Below are 22,996 nucleotides of genomic sequence, written 5' to 3'. Positions count from 1 at the left end.
TTTCAAGTGATTAGTGAGTGTTATTTTGTTATTCAAGTTGGTTTTTAAAAAATCTGAATTTGAACTTATCTGCTTTCAAATGTTTGGACTGAAAATTGGAATTCAAAAGTGTATGGAACATAACCTACTTTTTGGAATACCGTATTTATAGTATATAGTAATCACTGAAAAAAGAGAAGAAAAACAACCCAAGAGTGGGGTTGAGAACTGTTTAAAGCAGGAGAGTGTTCAGAGTTTCAGAGTAGTAGAGGTTGTTTTTTGCTGAGGAGAATAGTTTAGTGAGATAGTGGAGCTTTTATTGCCAAAAATTCGGGGAAGAAACAGTTTTGTGCTGTGCCAGTTGGTCCTTCCCCAATCAATTGAAAGAATTGTGTTATGTGTATCAATAAATAAAATATAAACTATGCTTCTATGCTGCTGTGCTGCTATGCTCCTGTACTCCGAAGCGAAGCTCGGTGCCACGACATTATTATAATATGCTTAGAGTAGCCCGGAGTCGAGAATTTTGATTAGGATATTGATAATCAAAGTTATAAGACAAGTGAGTGTGTGAGGAGGTTGATGGGACGAGCAGGCGGCCGGATTAATCGATTAGCGGCAGACAAATGCAGTGCGTGTAAGAGATGCACCAGGTGCTAGCAGCAGCTTCAGAGGTCGTTTGGCTAATCCCCAAAAGGAAGGTATCCGCGCCCCTCGCTGCAATTGATGATACTCTCTCTAGCACTCGCCGCCTACCTAGCAGAGCGCTGCAACCCGCAGCACCTTCCTGTACCGTGGCACAGCCTAAGCGCTGGATTATCGGCGCTTCTAATAACACCGCCTCCAAACAAATTTCATAAATTATTTTCTAATCCGGGATATCTTCCATTCAAAGACAGATGGACTCTACCGGTTCCCAAAGGACCGATTCAAATGGACTCCCACCAGTGAATTATAGACAGGTAAGATGTAAGCATGATCAATATGTGTGTTGAGCACAGTTCTAAAACCGGTTTCTGCACAAGCGACAACCGTAAGGCTTCATCCTTCATCCCTGTGAGAAGTTGGTAAGAAGTTTTCCATAAAAAAAACAGAACAAAGTTTGCTACAATCACAAAATTACAAGTGGATTACTAAACCCGTGTGAATTTGTGAAATTGATAGGAAATAAAGAAAACTTCTAATATGACTAGAGGGATGCGGAATGCATGTAGTTTTCGCTTCACCATTCCTAAATACCTTAAATTCAATTTTGGATTCGACCCAACCACAAGACAGAAGTGCTTTTAGAAAAATGTAGAGTACATCTGATTTGTCGTTATTGAGTCAATTAGCAAAGTGGATAGTTCAAGTTCTAATTGGGGAATGCAAACATGGAAGAAGCTTTGAGTCTATCAGTGCAATGGCAATGGCATAAAATAATCTCTGATTAATGAAATTTCCTGGGAAAAATCAAGAATTGAGAAATTCTCTTCTCAATGATAAACGTGCCATTTCATACCCGCATTTTTTCGTGTTTTGAGGAGATTGTTATTAATGAGTCCCTTTTATTCTACAGACGAGTATAAAATTGAGGTGGATAGGATGGATTATCAATTGACCTTGGATGATCATTAGGAATAATATTAATATTATAACCAGAACGTTTATAGTTGTAGCTCATTAAGGATTATAATGATTCAATAAATTAATGTGTTTTGACGTGGCCTTATTTACCTTCTGACTGAATAGAATTGATGGATTGATTGATTATCATGATAGTAAGAGCTTTTATTGTACAGCTAGATGAGGCTTGATAGTTCTTTCCTTCTCAACTTAAATGAACACCTTTGAAATTCAGAGTCAATGGAACTATTGATTCTCAAACGAGAACTATTCATGATCATCCATCCTCTTCACATTGAAACCTTGAATGAAACTTCACTGTTCTTTTTCAATGTATTATTGAAATGAAGATCACAGTTACACTCCTTCCAAATGATGATTTTATCGAGAGAAGTTTTTCGGAGCGACATAAAATGTGGCACGAGAGCTACTAGAAATGAGCGAGAGAGAAATAATAATGTTGAAATAATATCATAGGGAGTGAAAGGAAAGAGGAGGAGAAGGAGAGATAAGAGAATGATGCAGAGCAGCAAGATGTAGAAGGTGATGGTGGAGGGAGGGGAGAGAGGTTTTAAGCGAACGAGGTTCTGGCGGAGAAAGGCTAGAAGACTCGGTCGGGTAAGGTAAGCTGAATGCAAAGCAGCAAGAAATGACGTAATATAAAAACAGAAGTAAGTAAAAGGGGGTTGTCGGAAGGGGGGAGTGGTAGTAAAGTGGAGAGTGGTAGAGGCAAGGTAAGTTTATTCCTCTGGAGAGTTGGAACTAATCAGAGTTTTTTGTGTCTGCTTCTGTGTAGAATGTTGAAGCCGAGGGGGAATGGGGGAAGCAGTTTTCCCGGAGCAGGATCCCAGGGGATCCCACCACCCTTCCCTCATTTCGCCTCATTTCCCAGTAGTGCCGCGGATCCCACGGGAATTCCCCGAGTACAGTCTTCGACAGCAGCGATCCTCGTTCCCCCCCAACCGTCAACCCTTACCATCCTCACCCCACCCTCTGTTCAGCACACAGCCAAAGCGACCCGCAAAAAACAGCGACTGTACAACTCCACTCCACGTTGGCTGCTCGCCTCCATCTGAGCCACTAGTGAATGCCACACTGGCCAATAATTGTATCTATTCTGTTTCCACTTATTCGCTTCTCATCCATACTTGAACAAATGATTGAGTTCGAATATTGACAATAATTTCAATTGAGGCAATTGAAATTATAATACGAAATAAATGTAATTGAGAAGATTCAATTAAACTATTTCCTGGTTTGAAAGTTACAGAAAGGCTCTTCGTCTTTGAAATTCTTTGATTTCGAGACACCTCATTGGAAAGTCAAAGATTAATCAATAATAATAATAATAATATCGAGTGACCTGGCTGGCTCAGGTTTAGTGTCAGAGTTTTCATGCCTCTGTCATGAACTAACAACTGTAATTAGGCAGCCGCGACTGACAGCCTCACGTGCCCATCCGAAACACGGGAGTGGCGCCAGAAAAATATATTGCCCGGATTTGAAGCCGGGCCTCTGAATTATAAAGTTAGTATTTCACTCGACTACAGCAAATCAATTATGAATAACATATCCTGTGGAATTAATAACAATAAGATACATCAGTTCAGAAACTACAGAACTGGAAAAGAATCAAATGATACCAATAGATTATGTTTATTGAACTTCTAATGGAATTTCTTAGTAATGAGTAAGACATTTTCGTAGAAGATTCAAGATTCAAGATTCATTTTATTAACCATCAGACTACTACAAGAGCAATAGGTGAGTCATAATTTTAAAAGTACACACAATTGGATAGAAAATCTTACATGATAAAATTTATATTACATTCAAGTTAGAACAAAGTATGATACAAAATAACCGGGCGTTGAAAGTATGATTACAGATTCGGTGTGGACTGTAGAAGAAAACCATGAATTCCATCAATGATAGCTTCTCTGTAAGAAGAAACAAGGAATACCTCAAGAGATCACATGTAGAGAAGGGCGAGGAAGAAAACAATACTTTCAGAATTATGGATAACGATCAAAATGTAATACAGATGCAACTCTACAAGATTTGAGAATAAGAGGAATTGAGATTAAAAATTTCTCAACTTGAATAATTATTGTACTCACGAATGACGAATTGAGGAAATGGAAGAAGTTCTGTGTAATTGTTTTTTTCAACATTTTCAAAATATCGGATCTGTTCGCTTCATAAAATTGATTAATAAATAAAGCGATCTAAATCCAACATACCTAATTTCTTATCATTTGAACTACGATATCTTACATATTCCCTTATCACAACCAAGTTATTTTTCGAAAGCCAGGAATGTCAAAAACTTCATCAGCAAAATCTGATACTGGAAGGCAATAGCCAAAAATTGAATAAAGGTTGACAGAAGTCTTTTGGTTCAGTGGGTGTGTGAGCGAAGGTGACTAATGAAGAACACCGGCGGTCAGTGGGATGGTGGGAGGAAGTGAGAGAGTAGGATAGAGTGAGAGTGTGTAAGAGAAAGTGTGAGGGAGTGAGTGAATGAGTGAACGAATGAAGTTAAAGGCTATTGTCGTCAGCAGCTATCCAAGCCTGAGCGTTGGCACACCGAACTTAATTAATGGAAAAGTAGTCAGTGGACGGGACTTGGGCAAGGCAAGCCCAACTTTAAATTGCATTATTCGTGTGGAGACGTGAAAATGTCCAATCCGCGGACAGACATCGAACATGGAAAAGCTCGCAACACCTTTTATAAATGTATGCACACGCTGATGCTGACGAAGGCCTTTTGCATGCATGACGAGTGTGAGCGGCAGTGAGGGGAGGAGGCTGTTAGGGGTGGAGGACACCCACACTATTGGCAAACACCGATTCGTCAATCGTTGTTAGTGAGTGCACTTTTCAAGTATTTCTGGAAACATTTTTTTTGTTTGTCAATACTGTACTTATTTAGTCTGAAGATTAATAAGCTATTTTTCCTGTCCTTACTTGATAAAAATGATATAGTGAGTTATTTTTTTGCCTTATTAAATGCATATACACACTTAGTGACTGCATGTGAAACATACATTTTGGCAAAAATTGAACATTAGAAGTTAAATACTTTATTATTCTCGTATATTCCCCACCTTAAAAAGAGATCCAATTTAGTTCGATTACAAGAGTTTATCTTGTCTATTATTTTTTATCGTGTATCTACTTGCGTTCCAAATTGTAATTGGTATTCATGTTGTGAATCACTCATTACATGCATTGTCATGGGAAAACGAAGAATTGATAAATCAATTTTTAAAACTTCATGAATAGCAGTGGATCCAAATAATGTGGAATGTTCATGATTTTACAATGTCTTACTGTTTCATTTTTCACTTAGTCTATGTTATTGGATAATAAATTTGATAGCTGTGAAACTTGCTTATTGTAACTTACTGCTGTGAAAGTTGCTAATTGCAAGTTATTGTTAGAAGCATGTTTATGATTTTTGTTTTCACTGTTTGTAAACAATTTTGAAAACAAAAATCATAAACATGCTTCTAACAATAACTTGCAATTAGCAATAGATTCATAAATTTGATTCAAGAATATTCTCAAGCTCCAGTACAGAGAAAGTTTAGAAAGCCTACACTAGGCAAAAATTATCAGTCGCATGATAATAACTTTATACTGCTTCATAGTTGAATTACCTATCCAAATCTCACTGAATTTTTTATTCTAATCTTCAAATCTCGATAGAAGACTAGCCGGTCGATGATCTAAGAACGCATGAAACTCCTGGGAAAGGGTATACAGATGAGTTAGTAATTGAAGACAGCGAGTGTCTCCAAATGGAAGAAATGTTTTTTTTCTTGAAAGAAACTACCTACTCGGTAGGAGGTACGTGAAAAGTCAAATGATGGAGGGGAGTTATGTTTTAATACTCTGTTCACCTTCTTGTAGGAGTTGAGTGTGGAAGGAAAAGATGAAAGTCAGTGGGGAAATGACTGTCAGCTTGGAAGTCTTGGGGAGGGAAAGATTGCAGGAGCACGCTCCTAATTTGGATTCGGAGTGGGCCGGATTAAGGAGTGCATATCGCAACCTCACAGCAACCTCTCTTCTTCGACGTTACTTTTTCTCTTTACTTTTCTTAGGAGCCATAAAATAGTGATAGAAGGAGATGATGTCCCAAAGTTCAAATTCGAAATTTGAAAAGTGTTTGGAGACCGTATTATAATAGTATAGTGTACTTTGCTTTTGAATTATGATTGAAGCACGATTCATCAGAGTAGATTAGCTACTCTCACAGTAGTATTCATTCAAAATTATTGAAAACTAGCACATTGTAGCATTACTATATTGATACAATTCATCAATATTCTCAATTTTCAAATTGTTTCCTGTTTCAAACCATAATTTGCATTTCATCCATTCGCAACTCTTTTCTAGAGCTGGATGATACTTTTTTTGTTGTACAAGACTTTAATCATCACATTAACCATGAATCTTGAAAAACAGCAATCTGAATATTTGTTAATATAACAACTGTTCCTTATTCCAATTCTCATAGAAATCGTAGAATAAGGACGTGTTACTCAACATTCGATGATCATTAACATGTATTTTAGTGTATAAAAACTTGCTTTTCTCTCTGATCTATATTATTATTATTCACGCCAGACACAATAATTCTCATTCAACTGATTAATCGAACGAAGAAGATATAGAAACTAGGATTTAGTATCCAAAAAATGCACTAACGAATTCAAATTTGATTCATATTGTCATGTTGGGTTTAGCAGATGTCCTAATTTCTTCCAAGTTCACTCCCACCTCTTGACTTCAAACTCTGTCAAATGGAAAAGAACAGATAAGAGAAGGAGCTTAGATTGTCGTCTTTGGTAGCAGGCGGGTGTTCGACAGAGAGAGATGAAAATAGAAGATTGTCGTCTTAGAAAGCAGGAGAAAAAGAGATCGAACTAGAAGAGAGAAAGGGGATTTTGATCGGTGATGTCCCGAATGGTCTGGGGATCGACTCCCTTGACGATTAAAACTCATTTCATTATTGCAGTGAGACCGCAGTGGATGTAGTGAGGAAAGGGGGTAGAGCTTAATATACACAAGAAGAAAAGGGTCGGTAATAATATTTCCTTTTGCCGAAATGATATGACTATGATGATTATGGGGGATAATTCGGGCAATCGGTTGTCGCCTTATTCCTTCATTCTTGTCTGCTTCACGTCTCTTTTCGTCTCCTTCGTCTTTCGCCGTCGTCGTCGTCGTCACATCGTCATAGCAACGGGAATGTGTCCCTGCAGACCGGAGCGCGGCCCACAGTGATTAATGCTCTACTCTGGCAATCGCGGCCTCCGGGACCCTCTTAGCCGAGAAATCACCGTCTTCTTTTGTATTATCCCCCCCCTCTGACCCCCAACCCCCACTTGCCAACAAGCCACCCACCACCCACCCCCAGGGGAACTCTATGTAAGGAGCTCTGTCGAATGAACTTGCTCTCAGTCGCACTTGCCTACTCTTTCTTCCCCGAGAACGGCACACCAGAGTCTTAGACTAAGTTCGGAGAAGAACTCCTTGAAAAATAACATGTCGACTACAGTTTTAGGGGCAAACTTGTAGTTTCAAGCAGTAGTTGAGCCATTGCAGTTGACCCATATCAAAGTATTTTCGGGAGCTAGAATGGAATTCCAGTGATTCAATAATAAAAAATCCGTTGGAGGTTGAACATGGAGATTCATAATATAATAATGATTCTTGATCTAATTGTATTGATCTACAGAGAATCGTTGACACTTTAAGGGTAAAATTCTTGGTCTACAAAGTTCGATCAACCTAACAAACATTGGGTAATGGAATTGATCAACTCAAGTTGATTGTTTTTCATCATCATAAATCAGCTGTCTAGCGGACTATAACACTACCCGTTCAAAAACATCGAACATCCCGAAAATGCATCTTTCTATCAACGTTAGTAGACAGTTGTCTAAATTTTGTTGATTTCAACACACCGATTCCGAACACAGAATGTTCTCTGATGGGTTGATTGGATTGGCGTATCGATGGCAGCCAGACCTAACTACAGCGGATACTAGTAATGTAGAGTTCATCAGAATTTTATATTTAGCAAGGTGTTCAGCCCAAGCTAAATAACAGGATTAGTCCAATAGAAATGGTGGTAGTGGTGGTGGAATCGAATCCAGTTTTCTACTGATAACTACTGGGTCAGACATAAAATGACTCAACTGCTGTAATTGAAAAGACCAGCAACAAACGGGATAATAAATAAGTGAAATCATGAAAACATAAATGTCACAAAGTATTGAAGTACCAAGGAAAGGAAAGTACCAAGCTATTGATCGACATCATGAATTAACTAGGTTGGTTAATTGTTAGAGGTTCATTAATGTGATAAATTGAGGCACTTGGGTGTTGATGAGTTGATATGGCTTAAAAACAATATTTTTCATGGGATAGATATTGAGTGAAAAAATAAGAAAATAGAATTAGATTGGAATTTGGATTACTTTATAAATGCAATGCCATTGAATCATGTGAAGATAGTAATTTAATATTATATGAAAATTATATTCATTTCTATTAAAATTCTTGTTTGCATTCCCATTGACAGAGTCAGAGTCAGTCATCAGAATCCTAATCCTAAGATTGGCAGATTTCTTTATAATCAATAACATGGTATTCAGTATCTACAAACTTATTAGAATTGAAACCATTGCTGGAGTTGCAACACAAAAAAGCTTTCCACAGATATGAGTCCTGGATTTGGAACCGAATTGGAGAGAATATTTTTGAGAGAGCTCCGTTGCCAAAAGCTATTATCAAATATCACCGCACCGCAATACAAGAGAAAAGAGAGCAAGATACGGCGAAGAAGGATTGTTCAAATGAAGACGAGCAACTGAATTACAGTCACTCGTGCGTTCTTTACTTATCCTTCTTATGATTAACATTGGTTATCTTCTTCTTTTCCGACTTCTTCTTTGTCTTCTGCTTTGTCTCTTATCGGACACAAACAACTTCATGCCGAGAACTTCATCATCATTCGCTTCCGTCTTCTGTACTTCCTTTCTTCTTGTTCTTTTTGTTTTTATCATTGTTGCCCCTCGAGTAACTTCATTATCATGACGATTTCCTTGTGAGAACTGTTTGTACGTCTATCTTGGCGTTGTCATGCGCTCGCCAACTAGAATACGTATCTTGTCTCTTTCCCTGGGAGAGTTGTTACTCTTGCTCAGGAGCGCAGATTAATTCGCGCTAGTGCGGCGCAAAATATTGTCTGTTGCTTTTCGGCGAGTGCAATCTCTGACAGCCTGAAAATTTGTCTCCCGCTACTGCAACTCCTCCCACTAAATTATTTCGTCCGCAAGCAAAGGTGATACTTCAACTAATGCTTCAGCGTATCTTTGTGCAACTTTTCTCAACTGGTAGCCTATATTTCCATGCTTTAAGAAACCAGACTCCAGCTATTGTCTTAGATCACGAGTGAATGGAATTTACACTTATGATCCATATATTATAAGTGTATCCATATATCTTAAGTGTTTATATCGACATTTATATTGCATATACTCGATCATTTTCCCAGGAACATACTTCAATCGCGGCAAAAATTATTCAACAGGAATATTATTTACTCTCGACTCTAAATTATATAGCATATAAGTCAGAAGGTTACATATCATGACAAAGAGGTGCGGTACATGATTTATAAGGATAAAAATACAATATAATCGGGATGGACCCTAAATTTAACACAAATAAGATTCATATTGTTTGATTTTTTTCATAAGAAGTTATGTGCCGTGAACTCATCTCTACTCAATCAACTAATTATTATATAAATGAATTCTCAGTAATTGGAACGATAATCTCTATTGAAATATTGAAATTGAAGTTTTTTTATTTGCCAAAAAATTCATACATTACAAAAATTTGAAATAGACAAGTCTAACAAAAACACAATATCTTGAATTGAGAAATAACATAGAATAGAACTTGACTAATGATAAAAAACTAAGATAAAAGAAGAATTTTTTAGGCACCACCAGCAAAAGAAAAAACATCTTGCCCGCTGGTGGGAGTATTTCTATAAATAAATAAAAACAAAAGCTTGAAAAAAGTGGATCAACTAAAAAGAATAAACGAGTAAATACATAGATAGCTAAAAAACTAATGAAAAACAAAATTTAATGAGAAAAAAAGACAAATCAAATTGACACTACCACCATTCCGCTCCCAGTGAAAAAAGAACATCTCCTTAATCCAAGTATCAATCATTCGATCCATCTCGGACTTTTAATTCAAAATCAAATGGTGAAATATTTATAAATCTAGTGCTCATATACATGATCTGTCTTCTTATAAAGCTCAACTCTGAATCGTGGATAATATATTTCGAAGATGTGTCTGGTCTTAAGTTATAAAACAGTTTATCAGTTCTGATAAATGTATCTTTGTTTTTAACAATATGTTTAAGAAATCTTTTAAAATAAAGTTGCCTTATTGTCATTACATTAAATTCAACAAAGAGGGATTCACTTGAATATAACCTAGGTTTTTTTAAAAATTGTCTTAATTATGTACTTTTGAATCAAAAATAAATTAAGAAGGTGAGTGTTATAGGCTCCACCCCATACAACTAAACCATATTGAATTAAAGACTGTACAAAAGCATAGTATATCATCCTAAGACTTTTCAAGTTAAAAATGTTGTTAATTTTGTAAAATTTATAGTTTGCATATTTTAGTTTATTTCAAAGGAAAGTTATGTGTGGACTCCACCTCAAATATTCGTCTATTATTACACCCAGATATTTAATTTCATTAACTTTTTCAATAGGTCAGTTCAGAGTTTCACAAGTTAGAGTGTCTGTACAGTTCAAATGCAGCTTCATTCTAAATTTTGCATTTGGTTGAGCACCTGCATTTGCAGCAAAATTCATGAATTTGGTTTTTGAAATATTAAGACTAAAGATATTTGAGTCCAACCATTTTTTGACTATATTTATGTCATCCTCAGCAACTTTAAAAACATTGGTCCAACTCTCATGCGAAAAAATTATGGCTGTATCATCAGCAAAAGAAACTATTTTACCATTATCAAGACTAAGTTTAAGAAGATCATTTACATACAAAAGAAAAAGGAGCGGGGATAAAACTGTTCCTTTAGGCAATCCAAAAGGGGGTAACCGCACACACTCTCACATGAATATACGTAAATTGTTTAATAAAAGAGTTTGCGACCTATCACACAAATAGCTTTTTAACAAATCAAGAGCAATGCCTCTTATTCCTAGATTTTCTATTTTTTTTAATAAATTATCATGGGGAACCGTATCGAAAGCCTTCGATAGATCAAGTGAAACAGCTATTGTCTTTTTATTTCTGTTCATACTGTCAATTATCAACTTCAAAAAATGACTTAGTTCATCTTCTGTACCTTTGTTTGTCTGAAAACCGAATTGATTTGTTTCAAGAATATCATATTTAATTATATAATCAAAGAAGCGTTTCTTTATCAATTTGTCAGTTATTTTAGCTAAATTACTCAGAATATACATCATATAAGTATACTGATAAAAATATACATCAGAATAGCCTATATGTAATAATGCACATAGAACTTTTGACATTGCAGGAATTTTTGCAATTTATTAACGATCATTGATTCTAAAATTATAAAAATTATTCGTTCCAAAATTTATAAAACTCAATGATTATCCCCTATTATATTATTAAGCAAGTTTTTGGGAATTTTTGCAATTTTTCAACGTTCATTGATTGTAAAATTATAAAAATTATACATTCCAAAATTTTTAAAACTCAATGATTATTCCCTATTATATTAAGCGAGCAATTTGTGTATGTAAGTATGTATTTATATGAAAAGGATAATGATAGTATCATTTATATGATAATTGAAGATGCGAGTGCGTGTGTGGGAGTGAGACGGAATTATGTTCAGCAGTTGATCTCACGAGAAGTCTGGCAAGAAACTTCAATTTTATATCTGATTCGTTGACATAAGCAACGATAATTATGATTTTTTCAAGATCAATTATGTTTTATTCATTTATATTAACAAAGCAAACATAGTATATCATTCTAAATTGAAGTACCTATATCAAAATGTGTAAAGTTGATCATTATTTTACAGTTTCAAATGATTAGTGAGTGTTTTTTTTTATTATTCAATTTGGTTCGTGAAAAATCCAAATTCGAACTTTTCTGTTTTCAAATGTTTAGACTGCAAATTAAATTTAAATAATTTAAATTATTATAATTAGATTATTCATAAGTGCATGGAACATAACCTACTTTTTGGACTACCGTATTTATAGTGTATACATCAAAATTCGGGGAAGAAGTTTTGGGCTGTATCTGTTGGTCCTTCTCCAATTATTTAAAAGTATTGTGTTCTGTGTATCGATGAATAAATAAATATAAACCATGCTTTCATGCTTTTGTACTACAGAGCGAAGCTTGGTGCCCCGATATTATGTAGTGATATAAACAAATTTCAATTATGCGAATATAGAATGTCTACTTATTAATGCCATTAATATGTTGATGTGTATGATTTATACTAATTCGTTTTTTAGCTATTTGTAACGAAACTACAGTTAAGTTTTTAAATAAAATTCAGAAGTTATTGAAAGTTTTTTAAAAGTAATTATTAAAGTAATAGAAGTTAAAGTTAGTAAAGTAATAGAGTAATTATTAACTAGCAGTTCTTCATGGACAGTGGAATAGACAAAAATTATTCTCAATTCAATTTCAACTTTGACGGATGCGCGCATACCTGTCGAAAAATGTGGCGTCCCTTGAGCGATCGCATCTTCCTCTTCTGCATCTTCTCCTTCATCGTCGTCATCCTCTTGATCCTTGTTTTCAACCTCCTCACCTGAAAAATAGAGAGCACCAACATCATAATTGTAAGATCGAGCAAATTGTTATCACCTTGAAATAAGCTCCAGTGACGAAAAATACGACACACTTTGCTAATTTGATAACTCATTATTATTTTCTCTACCACTGAGTTATCTTTGCTTTATTTCTATTTGAAATGCCTTAAAACCGTCTCAACTATTATATAGATAGACACACTTTTCTTTGCATATTCAGGAAACGTTTCGGAATCATTATAACCACGAACTATTTTCACTACTGTGAAAGATGTCGAAAAAAATCAAATTTTCAGATGTAATTCTCCAATTTTTGTTCTAAATTGAGTTGGTGTTAAGCTGCGTTTACACCGGAGTTAATAACACAAGTTTTCAACATTTTTGTTATCAACTAATTTAATTACAAAAGTCACTAACATCATATTGAGCTGCGTTTACACCGGAGTTGAAAATACGAGTTATTAACAAAAGTTATCAACTTGACTGAATCAACAAAAATTTCTCTTAACAAAAGTTAATAACTCGTGTTTTTAACAGAAAATTCCTTGTTAATAACTTTTTGTTAATAACTCGTGTTATTAACTTAGGTGTAAACGCAGCTGCGTTGAAATAAAATAAAATGTTAATAACTTAATCCTGATAGATTCTATGAGATGGAACATAACCTACTTTTTGGACTACCGTATATATAGTGTATACATCAAAATTCGGGGAAGAAGTTTTGGGCTGTATCTGTTGGTCCTTCTCCGCACAGTTATGTACAACTCCTCTTTTACTGTAGTAGCGTCCCGACTGTGGAACAATCTATCACCTGAGTTGATTTTCTCACCAAGCTTCTATTTGCTCAAATCGAGGCTTCTGTCGTCATTAATAAATGATAAATTAGCATAAGGTCATTATGATTGGCAGGGTTTGGTGCATTCACGCTCTCATTTCATTGCTCCTATTTCATGCACAGTTTCATTATTACTTCTCTTTTTTTTATTAAAAGTCTGATCACAATGTTTTGTAATGGGACCACCTTCATAGTTTTTCTATCACCTATTTCATCTTTCCTCTATTGTATTTTATTATGAACTTCAATTTTTCATGGTATACTTTCATGATAAGTTTCACTCCACATGGATGCAAATAACAACTTGCTAATGTGATAATACTTTAGTTGATGTTGATGGCTCAATATGTACAATATTATTTTCTTCAATATTTGTAATTATTAATACCAATGCATAACTGAAAATAATTATTTATTTCTCAAGTTTAATTTAATTTTATTATGTAAATTTTTGTAAATGTTACCATAGGCAAGAGCCTAGTAACAATTGTCAATAAATATCTTATCTTTATCTTATCATTTAAAAGTATTGTGTTCTGTGTATCGATGAATAAATAAATATAAACCATGCTTTCATGCTTTTGTACTACAGAGCGAAGCTTGGTGCCCGATATTATGTAGTGATATAAACAAATTTCAATTATGCGAATATAGAATGTCTACTTATTAATGCCATTAATATGTTGATGTGTATGATTTATACTAATTCGTTTTTTAGCTATTTGTAACGGAACTACAGTTAAGTTTTTAAATAAAATTCAGAAGTTATTGAAAATTTTTTAAAAGTAATAGAAGTTAAAGTTAGTAAAGTATTAGAGTAATTATTAACTAGCAGTTCTTCATGGACAGTGGAATAGACAAAAATTATTCTAAATTTAATTTCAACTTTGACGGATGCGCATACCTGTCGAAAAATGTGGCGTCCCTTGAGCGATCGCATCTTCCTCATCTGCATCTTCTGCTTCATCGTCGTCATCCTCTTGATCCTTGTTTTCAACCTCCTCACCTGAAAAATAGAGAGCACCAACATCATAATTGTAAGATCGAGCAAATTGTTATCACCTTGAAATAAGCTCCAGTGACGAAAAATACGACACACTTTGCTAATTTGATAACTCATTATTATTTTCTCTACCACTGAGTTATCTTTGCTTTATTTCTATTTGAAATGCCTTAAAACCGTCTCAACTATTATATAGATAGACACACTTTTCTTTGCATATTCAGGAAACGTTTCGGAATCATTATAACCACGAACTATTTTCACTACTGTGGAGATGTCGAAAAAATATCAAATTTTCAGATGTAATTCCCCAATTTTTGTTCTAAATTGAGTTAGTGTTAAGCTGCGTTTACACCGGAGTTAATAACACAAGTTTTCAACATTTTTGTTATCAACTAATTTTAATTACAAAAGTCACTAACATCATATTGAGCTGCGTTTACACCGGAGTTGATAACACGAGTTATTAACAAAAGTTATCAACTTGACTGAATCGACAAAAAATGTTCTTAACAAAAGTTAATAACTCGTGTTTTTAACAGAAAATTCCTTGTTAATAACTTTTTGTTAATAACTCGTGTTATTAACTTAGGTGTAAACGCAGCTGCGTTAAAATAAAATAAAATGTTAATAACTTAATCCTGATAGATTCTATGAGATTGAACATAACTTATCATACACATGATGAACATAAGTGTTTGTCAAGTTCCGTTCAATCAAATAGAATCTATAAGGATTAAGCTATAAACATTTTGTTAATATATTTGGTGTAAACCCAGAGTTTCAAAAAGGCATGTTTGAAAAATTCACAATTATTTCGAAAAGTAAGTTAGTGTTGGAAGTTTGAAATGGTATGTATAAAAAATTGATGTTCTTCTACCGTAAGGTTTTCAATCTTGTATTTTTAATGTTTTGGGATCAGGTGGAAGAATGACAAAACGACTACTGGCTAACCTGGGAAGTCCAATATACTGAACTTCACTTAACTCATAATCAACTTCATTCAATTGAAATCATAGAGTTCAATGACATTCTCCTGACCTCAACATCGAACACTTGTTCATTCATCCATTAATTACCTCGATGATATTTTATTCTAAGTATTTCAAGTTACTCTAATAAACAACATTGTGTAATGGAATAGAAACATCCATTAGGCACACCTCATACAATATTGAACTCTGGTGCTTCTAAGATGCAGCACTTACATTCAGCATTTACATATTTTTCTGAGATGAGAAGAAGCTTGACGGGGATTTCTTGGAAGGGAAGCTAATCTTCTTACCAAGAAGGAGCTTTCCACGTGCTTTTTCCTTGACAGTTTCTTCAAATTCACAGAACATTCTTCAGAAAATAATATTGTTTACTTTTTTGGAATTTAGTTTGCAAAATCAAGATAATACTGTATAAATTCTTATTTAATAAAAATCTGATATACTAGTGAAAGAGATGTGGGAAGGCCTGGGTACCGGAACAGGTTAGACCTAATCCTTGAAGTGGAGAAGAAGTTATACTAGGCTCACTGTGACACTAATAAAATACATGTGAGTCAGAGGAAGCTATATTTGAAAAAATGGAATCTATGTCGGAGAGAACGACTAAATAGTCCAGGCAACGAATGCTCAAATAAAGGTAGAGGGAAAAGTTTGGAACACAATTTTCAACTACACAGCTCTTTCAAGGATAGTAAAAGGATTAACATATCAAAAGTCCTCACCCCTACCCCTGTGCTAAAGGGGTGGGGGTGGTTTGAAAATACCATTTTTTCATTTTTCGCATATATATCGAAAACTATGCATCTTATGAACATTTTGAATGAAAAAGACTAAGAAATTGTCAAAAAACCACTGATTTATTGATAATTAGAAAGACCGGTTTCGGTTATTAGACAACCGGTTTCGGTTCAGAGATTGACAATGGTGTAATAACCGAAACCGGTCTTTCTAATTATCAATAAATCAGTGGTTTTTTGACAATTTCTTAGTCTTTTTCATTCAATATGAATAATTACCACAATATCAACTTCTCAACTACACAAAAAAAAATGAACATTTGTAATCCGAGCAAAATAGAAGCTTACAAAATAACCAATTATTTTTGTTCTTCACATTTTTCCCATATCTCTCATAGTTTCTGAGATATCCGCTCTTGAAGGTGAGACATTTTTTGAAAGAACACTTCTGCCTCCAATTTTTCCATCTTTTCGGCCTTATAATTTTTGAACGCTTGATAAAAAAATTCCGTGCTGATCACGAGCTGATGGAGCATCACATTATCTTCAATTTTATGTATATTTTCACTATTTCACGCATTATTTTCCCTCCGACTGTTGCAGCAGTTTTAGTGTTCAGAGTGAAACGTTCTGTTCAGCAACAATAGATCAGTTGACAATGAAATTTGGAGGGAATGTTTGGAACACAATTCACGACTTCGCAGCTTTGTTGAGACTAGTTTGGAGGTGAGTATATCAAGAAACCCAACCCCTACACATGTGCTGAAGGGATGAGGGTGGTTTGAAAGTTGCATTTTCCTAAGTTTCATTACTTACATGCTTATATCTTGGGAACAATGTGTTCTATTGACATAATCAACTACATAAAAATTAAGCTTAATAAATTTCCTACAAGTTTTGTTTGGTAGAGGTTTTCGATAAATCCGATACTTTTCGAGATATTTATGTTCTAAAGTGATGCATTTTCGAAAAATTAGTTTTTCTTCCATTTGTCTGCTATTTAAGTTTTATAACTTTTCAACAATCCATGAAACAAGAATGTGCTAATCACGAGATTGTAGAGCATCAAATTATCTTTCATTTCATTTATAAATCGACTATTTCACGCATTCCCATACGACTGTTGCAGCAGTACTTGTTTTGAGTGTCTTTGTTTAGTAGGAAGTTTAGAAACACCCCCTGTTTTTAGTTCCGCAGACGTTCCAATAGGTACTCAATATGAATGTTCATACTGAAGCACACTGCCAATTTGTGATGACAGATTAGTGTGATATTCGAAGAAAGTCAATTGTCACTTTTTGTGTAGTTGAGAAGTTGATATTGTGGTAATTATTCATATTGAATGAAAAAGACTAAGAAATTGTCAAAAAACCACTGATTTATTGATAATTAGAAAGACCGGTTTCGGTTATTACACCATTGTCAATCTCTGATAAACTCTTATCAGATATCTTTTTATCAGAGATTGACAATGGTGTAATAACCGAAACCGGTCTTTCTAATTATCAATAAATCAGTGGTTTTTTGACAATTTCTTAGTCTTTTCCATTCAAAGTCAATTGTTGCAAATCTTGAGATTTGACACTCAGAACTAAACTGCTGCAACAGTCGTATGGGAATGCGTGAAATAGTCGATTTATACATGAAATGGAAGATAATTTGATGCTCTACAATCTCGTGATTAGCACATTCTTGGTACATCAAACATGTGAAGGACAAAACTTATTGGTAATTTTGTACGCTTCAAGTTTGTACAGAATACAAATGTTCATAAGATGCATAGTTTCCGAGATATATGCGATAAAAGGAAAAATGATACTTTCAAACCACTCCCACCCTTTAGCACAGGGGTAGGGGTGGGGACTTTTGATATGTTAATCCTTTTACTATCCTTAGAAGAGCTGTGGAGTTGAAAATTGTGTTCCAGACTTTTCCCTCTATAATCTTTCGTTGACTGGACTAAAATCTTATGTTCTTTCGATTGATTGAGATGACTATTAGAGGTGCAATAGAATTTTATATCAATGTGTGAAAATGTTGGCAATTCGAAACATGGATTTGAAATTTTTACCTTCACCGATGACGGTCTCGGGTTTTCCTTCAGGCCAATCATCTTCATCTCCTGTGGAGAGAAAAAACTATAATTAAAATGGAAACAACAGTACTGAGAATTTGAAACTGACTTATTTTCAGAATAATAATGTTTTGAAACATTATTAGGATATAACATTATTAGCAACAGGATATAAGCATTACTCATGATTTCTTTTGGCCAATAAGTATAATATAATGTTTGAATAAGAATAATAATGTTTTGAAACATTATTAGCAACAGGTGGATATAAGCATTTCTTATATTGTCGTATAAATTTATATAATGTTCATCATTTACAAGAATTTTTTTATATTATAAGCAAGTTTATTCTACAGCTCCAGCCGTTTGTTGCCATTTATTCCAGTTATTCCAATGGACAAGATTTCTGTGAACTATAGCAGTCAGTATACACCTGCATGTTCCAGAACTCGAGTGGACTTTCAATTCTTCTTCTTCCAGGCTCATTTCAATTTGATATCCTCTCATCTCTCTTCCTCTGTGTATGAACCAACCATACAAGGTCCTTCTTATCAATTTGCTCTGCTGTAGCATTCAGTATCCTTATTCTCTTTCTTATTTCTGAATTCCTCACTTGACCCATCTTTGAAACACAGCAACTCTTGCGCAGGAAATCCATTCCCACAGGATTTATACTCTCCCTGTCCCTGTCCTGTTAGTTCTAATGTTCCAGAGCCATGGAGTTATATAATTGGAACACTGGAATCCATTATAAACTCTGATTCCTATTTCCGAACCTGCGATTGGAGTTTAATGTTTGTGTTGCCTACCTGGCTTATTCAATTCTACTTGTAATTTCTCTTAAGTAAATAAAATTTTACTATCATTCGAAATAAATTCTATAAATAACTGGTATGTAATAGAGTTAAGAATAGATGATTCTCTTGTAATAATAGTTTGTAATAACCTAGCCATATTTTACAGATTTGAAACCTACATAGAAAAAATCAAATCACATTGATAAAGAGAGAAATTGACATATGAAGTTTATGTGTGTTTATTAACTCAAACTCATTGCACATAACAAAAGTAAAGAATATTGCAAAAATAAATTATTCCAAATACTCACTCTTCACGATCAAAATTCAGAGCAACAGTAGTTGACACGCGTACAGCGTGTGTTTATGGCGCGTAAGTCTGTACACAGCTTAGTAGAATAGAAATAATATTCCGGAAAAGTGGATGTATGATGAATATGTTATTTCCCATTTGGAGAATTCTCCAGTCGTGAGTTTAGAGTGGAGTATTTTTGTAATAGGAAAATGATCGTAAGCCTATTATAGGTGTCATATCAAAAGCTCAATTGGCTTGGCTGTGCAATTTATTGGTTAGTATATCAAATCAGTGAATGATAACAATTCAATGTTCAGTTCTAGGGAAACGAACGGGGATCCAATGCTTATTTTCCTCTCCCTCTAACTGCATAAGCATCACGTTTATATTTATCTTATTTTTCAGAGTAGAAGAGGAAAAATAGGGTATTTATCCTGTGCAGTGCAAACCATCCTGCTCATGCATCACTAACATCTTCTTTTTCACCTTCACTTCATACTCTTTCTCACTGTATCTCATTCTATTGTGCGTCCACTCTCTCGCACTCCAAGCATAAGGTGTGGGCTGAAAGGGAAGGGCGCACATACACGGTTACAGCAGTCGGTGAAGAAGAATCCTCCAGAGCAATTATTTCCCTCTGGTGGAAGCTGTATTTAATGAGAAATATGCGAGTTGTCCTCCCGTGGGAGAATGCATCATAATCTCCTCCTCCTTTTCCTTCTCCTTCCAACCTCACTTGCTGCAATCTGTATCTCCTTCTCACTCTCTCACATACACACACACTATCTCTCTCCCTCGCCTACATCTTCTTCCCTTTACAAGGCAACAAATGTAAAGCAAGCTATAACAATACCGGTGCCTTTACTATTACAGCCGCCGCGAAATGTGGGACGTATGGCGCATCCCTTTGTAGTACCTACTAGCTCCATAGATAACAGTATTACATCACAAACACATTTTAAACGAAATCTGAGCTAATTTCGAATGGAATTGCTTTAAATTGGAATGAACATCTTCCCTAGTTAGAGATTTACTTTCCTTTTAATTTGACTAATGTGTGTTTCTACATATTGACAAAAATGAGAACATTCATATTTATTTGAATTATTCACAAATCCTCGATCTATGGAACCACGTGTGTGTTGAGTATCAAGTAGCAAGCTGCAATATCTATCGAATAAAGACTTTTACAACTTGATTCTGTCATCTTCGGTTGATGAAGAAATTTCACGAGGATATCCATTCAATCCTGTTCCGTTTTTGTCGCAAATAAGAACATTATCAAGACATTATACCGGTTGCAAATAATATTAAATGTTCTACTCGTCTAAATTGAAAACAGTTTAGGAAAAAGAGTCTTTATGAGAATTTATGAAAGAAACAAATCAAGTCAGTTTTGAAAGGAGACTATAAATTATATTCTATAGATATATTGATATATATCTATATAGAATATATCCAAAAGATATTGAACTGGAATCAGTGAAATCACTGGGTATGAGTTAAGTTACTGAGTGAAGCGTATACACGTTACGATGAGAAAACGCCGTAGACCAATTAATAATTTGACCTCAACAAATCATCAACTCCAACTTTCTCAATTAAGCGCCTTTCAAAGCATCCTTGCGAATTTTTCATAATATTGCACAAATGCTGAAGATTTTTTCTTATTTATTGCAGATGATGCACAAATGAGCTCTCTGCTTGTGCGTGGGTGACGATCAAACATCTATGCCTATCGGTGGGACTCGAACCCCAGAACAAGAAGCACTAACAGACGAAAGGGTGCAACCCCTTAGTCGTCTCGGCTATACGACACTACTTCTGTCTAGTTCATAAGTCGAACGCTTTCTTACCCCCCACGACGAGTGTATTCGATAAACTATCTTGAATCAAACAACATTTTTTAGTTGTTCTATTTGAGCTATTATGATATTATCATGGGGCATTGAATCCTCAGGCATGAGGTGTTGAGCTCTGTTTAAGACAAGGAGGGAAAAAGGCTGAAGAGAATGAGGAGGAGAAGGAGAAGGAGGAAGAGGATGAGGTGAATAGGGAGGATGATGAGGAGGAGATGGAAGAGGTTGATAAGAGAGTGGTAAGGGGGAGAAGCTTTAGGAGGACGAGGAGGACGAGGAGGAGGAGGATGAAGAAGGGGAGGAGGAGGAGGAGGAAGGATGAGGAGAAAAGAATCAGAGTGGTAGAAGGAAAACAAGAAACAGAAAGAGTAAAAATAGGGAAAATTAGTAAAGGAAATAGAGGAGTGAAAGTAGAGAAAGGATTGAAAGTAGAGGAGAGAGAAAACAAAGATAATAATAATAGAGAGAAGAATAATAAAAACCTAGAGGGAGACTGAAGGGTGAAGTAGAAAGAGAAAAATAAGAGGAAAATTAGTTGTAAAACTATAAAAAGAGAGAGGGAGAGCGTGAGAGTAGTGAAGAGGTTTAGTGGGATGTAAAAGAGGGTGGAAAGAGACGTGAAAGAGGCCGAAAGCTGCAACTAAATCTTTCAATGTTTCCAACCTCTCTTCCATTTGATAAGAGAATAAAACGAATAAAAGAAGAAATGGAAGGGCGGGAGTTGGATTATGGTGGGCGGTAGTGGGTTACATAAGCGGCGGCAGTCACAGTCGCAGTGGCGGAGGAAAGACATTAAATCAGGAGAGCAACGTATCCAAGAAGGAAGGCTAAAGGAAGGAAGGAAGGAAGGATGTTGAGGACAAAGAGGTTATGTCCCGAGGGAGTCCATCGGGGAGTTTCTCTATTTTAACAACCGTGCAACAACAGCTAAAACTTCCCTCCCCAGTCCCGGGGGGCGCCTGTGCCTCCCCGGGGACACGCGCGTGCGGGGGAGCAGGAGGCAACTCCCGAAGGAGATCCGCGGCTCACGATCGATATAGGCGCCGCCACTCCAGAGGAGGACTCCCTCACTCCCTCTCACTCACTCCTCACCTAACCTCTCACCCTGCGATCGACAACACTGCGATGATAACAATGATGGTGCAATCCAATTAACGGCAACGACCGCGCAAGATGATTTTTGAGCCAAGAACAAGTCAACCAACAGAGCTGCTCTGCAGATGCTGCTGCTCCAGCACTCTCGAGGATCAATCAACCCAACCTAGTCTACTTCTCACAAACAACTGCAAGTGACTGTGTTGATCTCGATAATGACTCATTGATTTGTCCGTCTATAAATTATGGTTGAAGGTTACATCTTTGTTGTCACCCCAATTAGTTCTCTTCAGTTTATCCAACAGGAAAATTATTCAATTTTTTCATATATATTATTATTTCAAATAGATATGTCACTTATCACACCAATATTGAATGTTTAAGGAAATAGTTGATTTATATCAAGTACTAAAATAATAAAACTTATTCTAGACCACTTTCTCACAGACTTCAAGATTATTAGTAGAAAAGCTAAACTGAAAAAAAACTGGGTCTACTTAGTTTTTCTTCCATATTGACGTAATATGAGGCTCGAGATTTCTGCTTAAACTACTGATTGCAATGCCATTCCTTTTAATATATTTGTTAGAAGTGGACTTGCTTTCAAATCTTGCATTTTCTGCGCTCCTTCTTCCCCCATTCTTCCCTTTTCGCTCCTCTCCACCCTCCATTCCTTACTTTTATACCCTCTACCAGCCTATTATATGAGAAACCATAGTTGGCTAGATATTTTTCCTCCTTTCTTTCTTTTCAGCACACCCCACCATGAAGCTTTTTCTTGTATTTCATTATAAATTTGTATTTTTTATTGTGTTGTTTGGTATTTTGAT

General features: G+C 35.3%; 1 protein-coding gene across 1 annotated transcript in view; it reads right to left on the bottom strand.

The window, feature by feature from the left end:
- LOC111050791 (zinc finger protein 423 homolog) overlaps window positions 1-22,996 on the bottom strand; it is a 179,291-nt gene that overhangs the window by 137,833 nt on the left and 18,462 nt on the right. Inside the window, exons 2-3 of the mRNA XM_039420065.1 lie at window positions 18,118-18,168; window positions 14,216-14,317 (exon numbers count right to left, since the gene is read on the bottom strand). Coding sequence (XP_039275999.1) covers window positions 14,216-14,317; window positions 18,118-18,168 — 153 coding nt within the window. The remainder of the gene's footprint in view (window positions 1-14,215; window positions 14,318-18,117; window positions 18,169-22,996) is intronic.

The sequence above is a fragment of the Nilaparvata lugens genome, chromosome 2 (assembly GCF_014356525.2).
Source record: "Nilaparvata lugens isolate BPH chromosome 2, ASM1435652v1, whole genome shotgun sequence".
In the NCBI taxonomy this organism is placed as follows: Eukaryota; Metazoa; Arthropoda; class Insecta; order Hemiptera; family Delphacidae; genus Nilaparvata; species Nilaparvata lugens.
The sequence above is the reverse complement of the archived record's forward strand: the minus strand, read 5'-3'. Positions and strand labels throughout refer to the sequence as shown.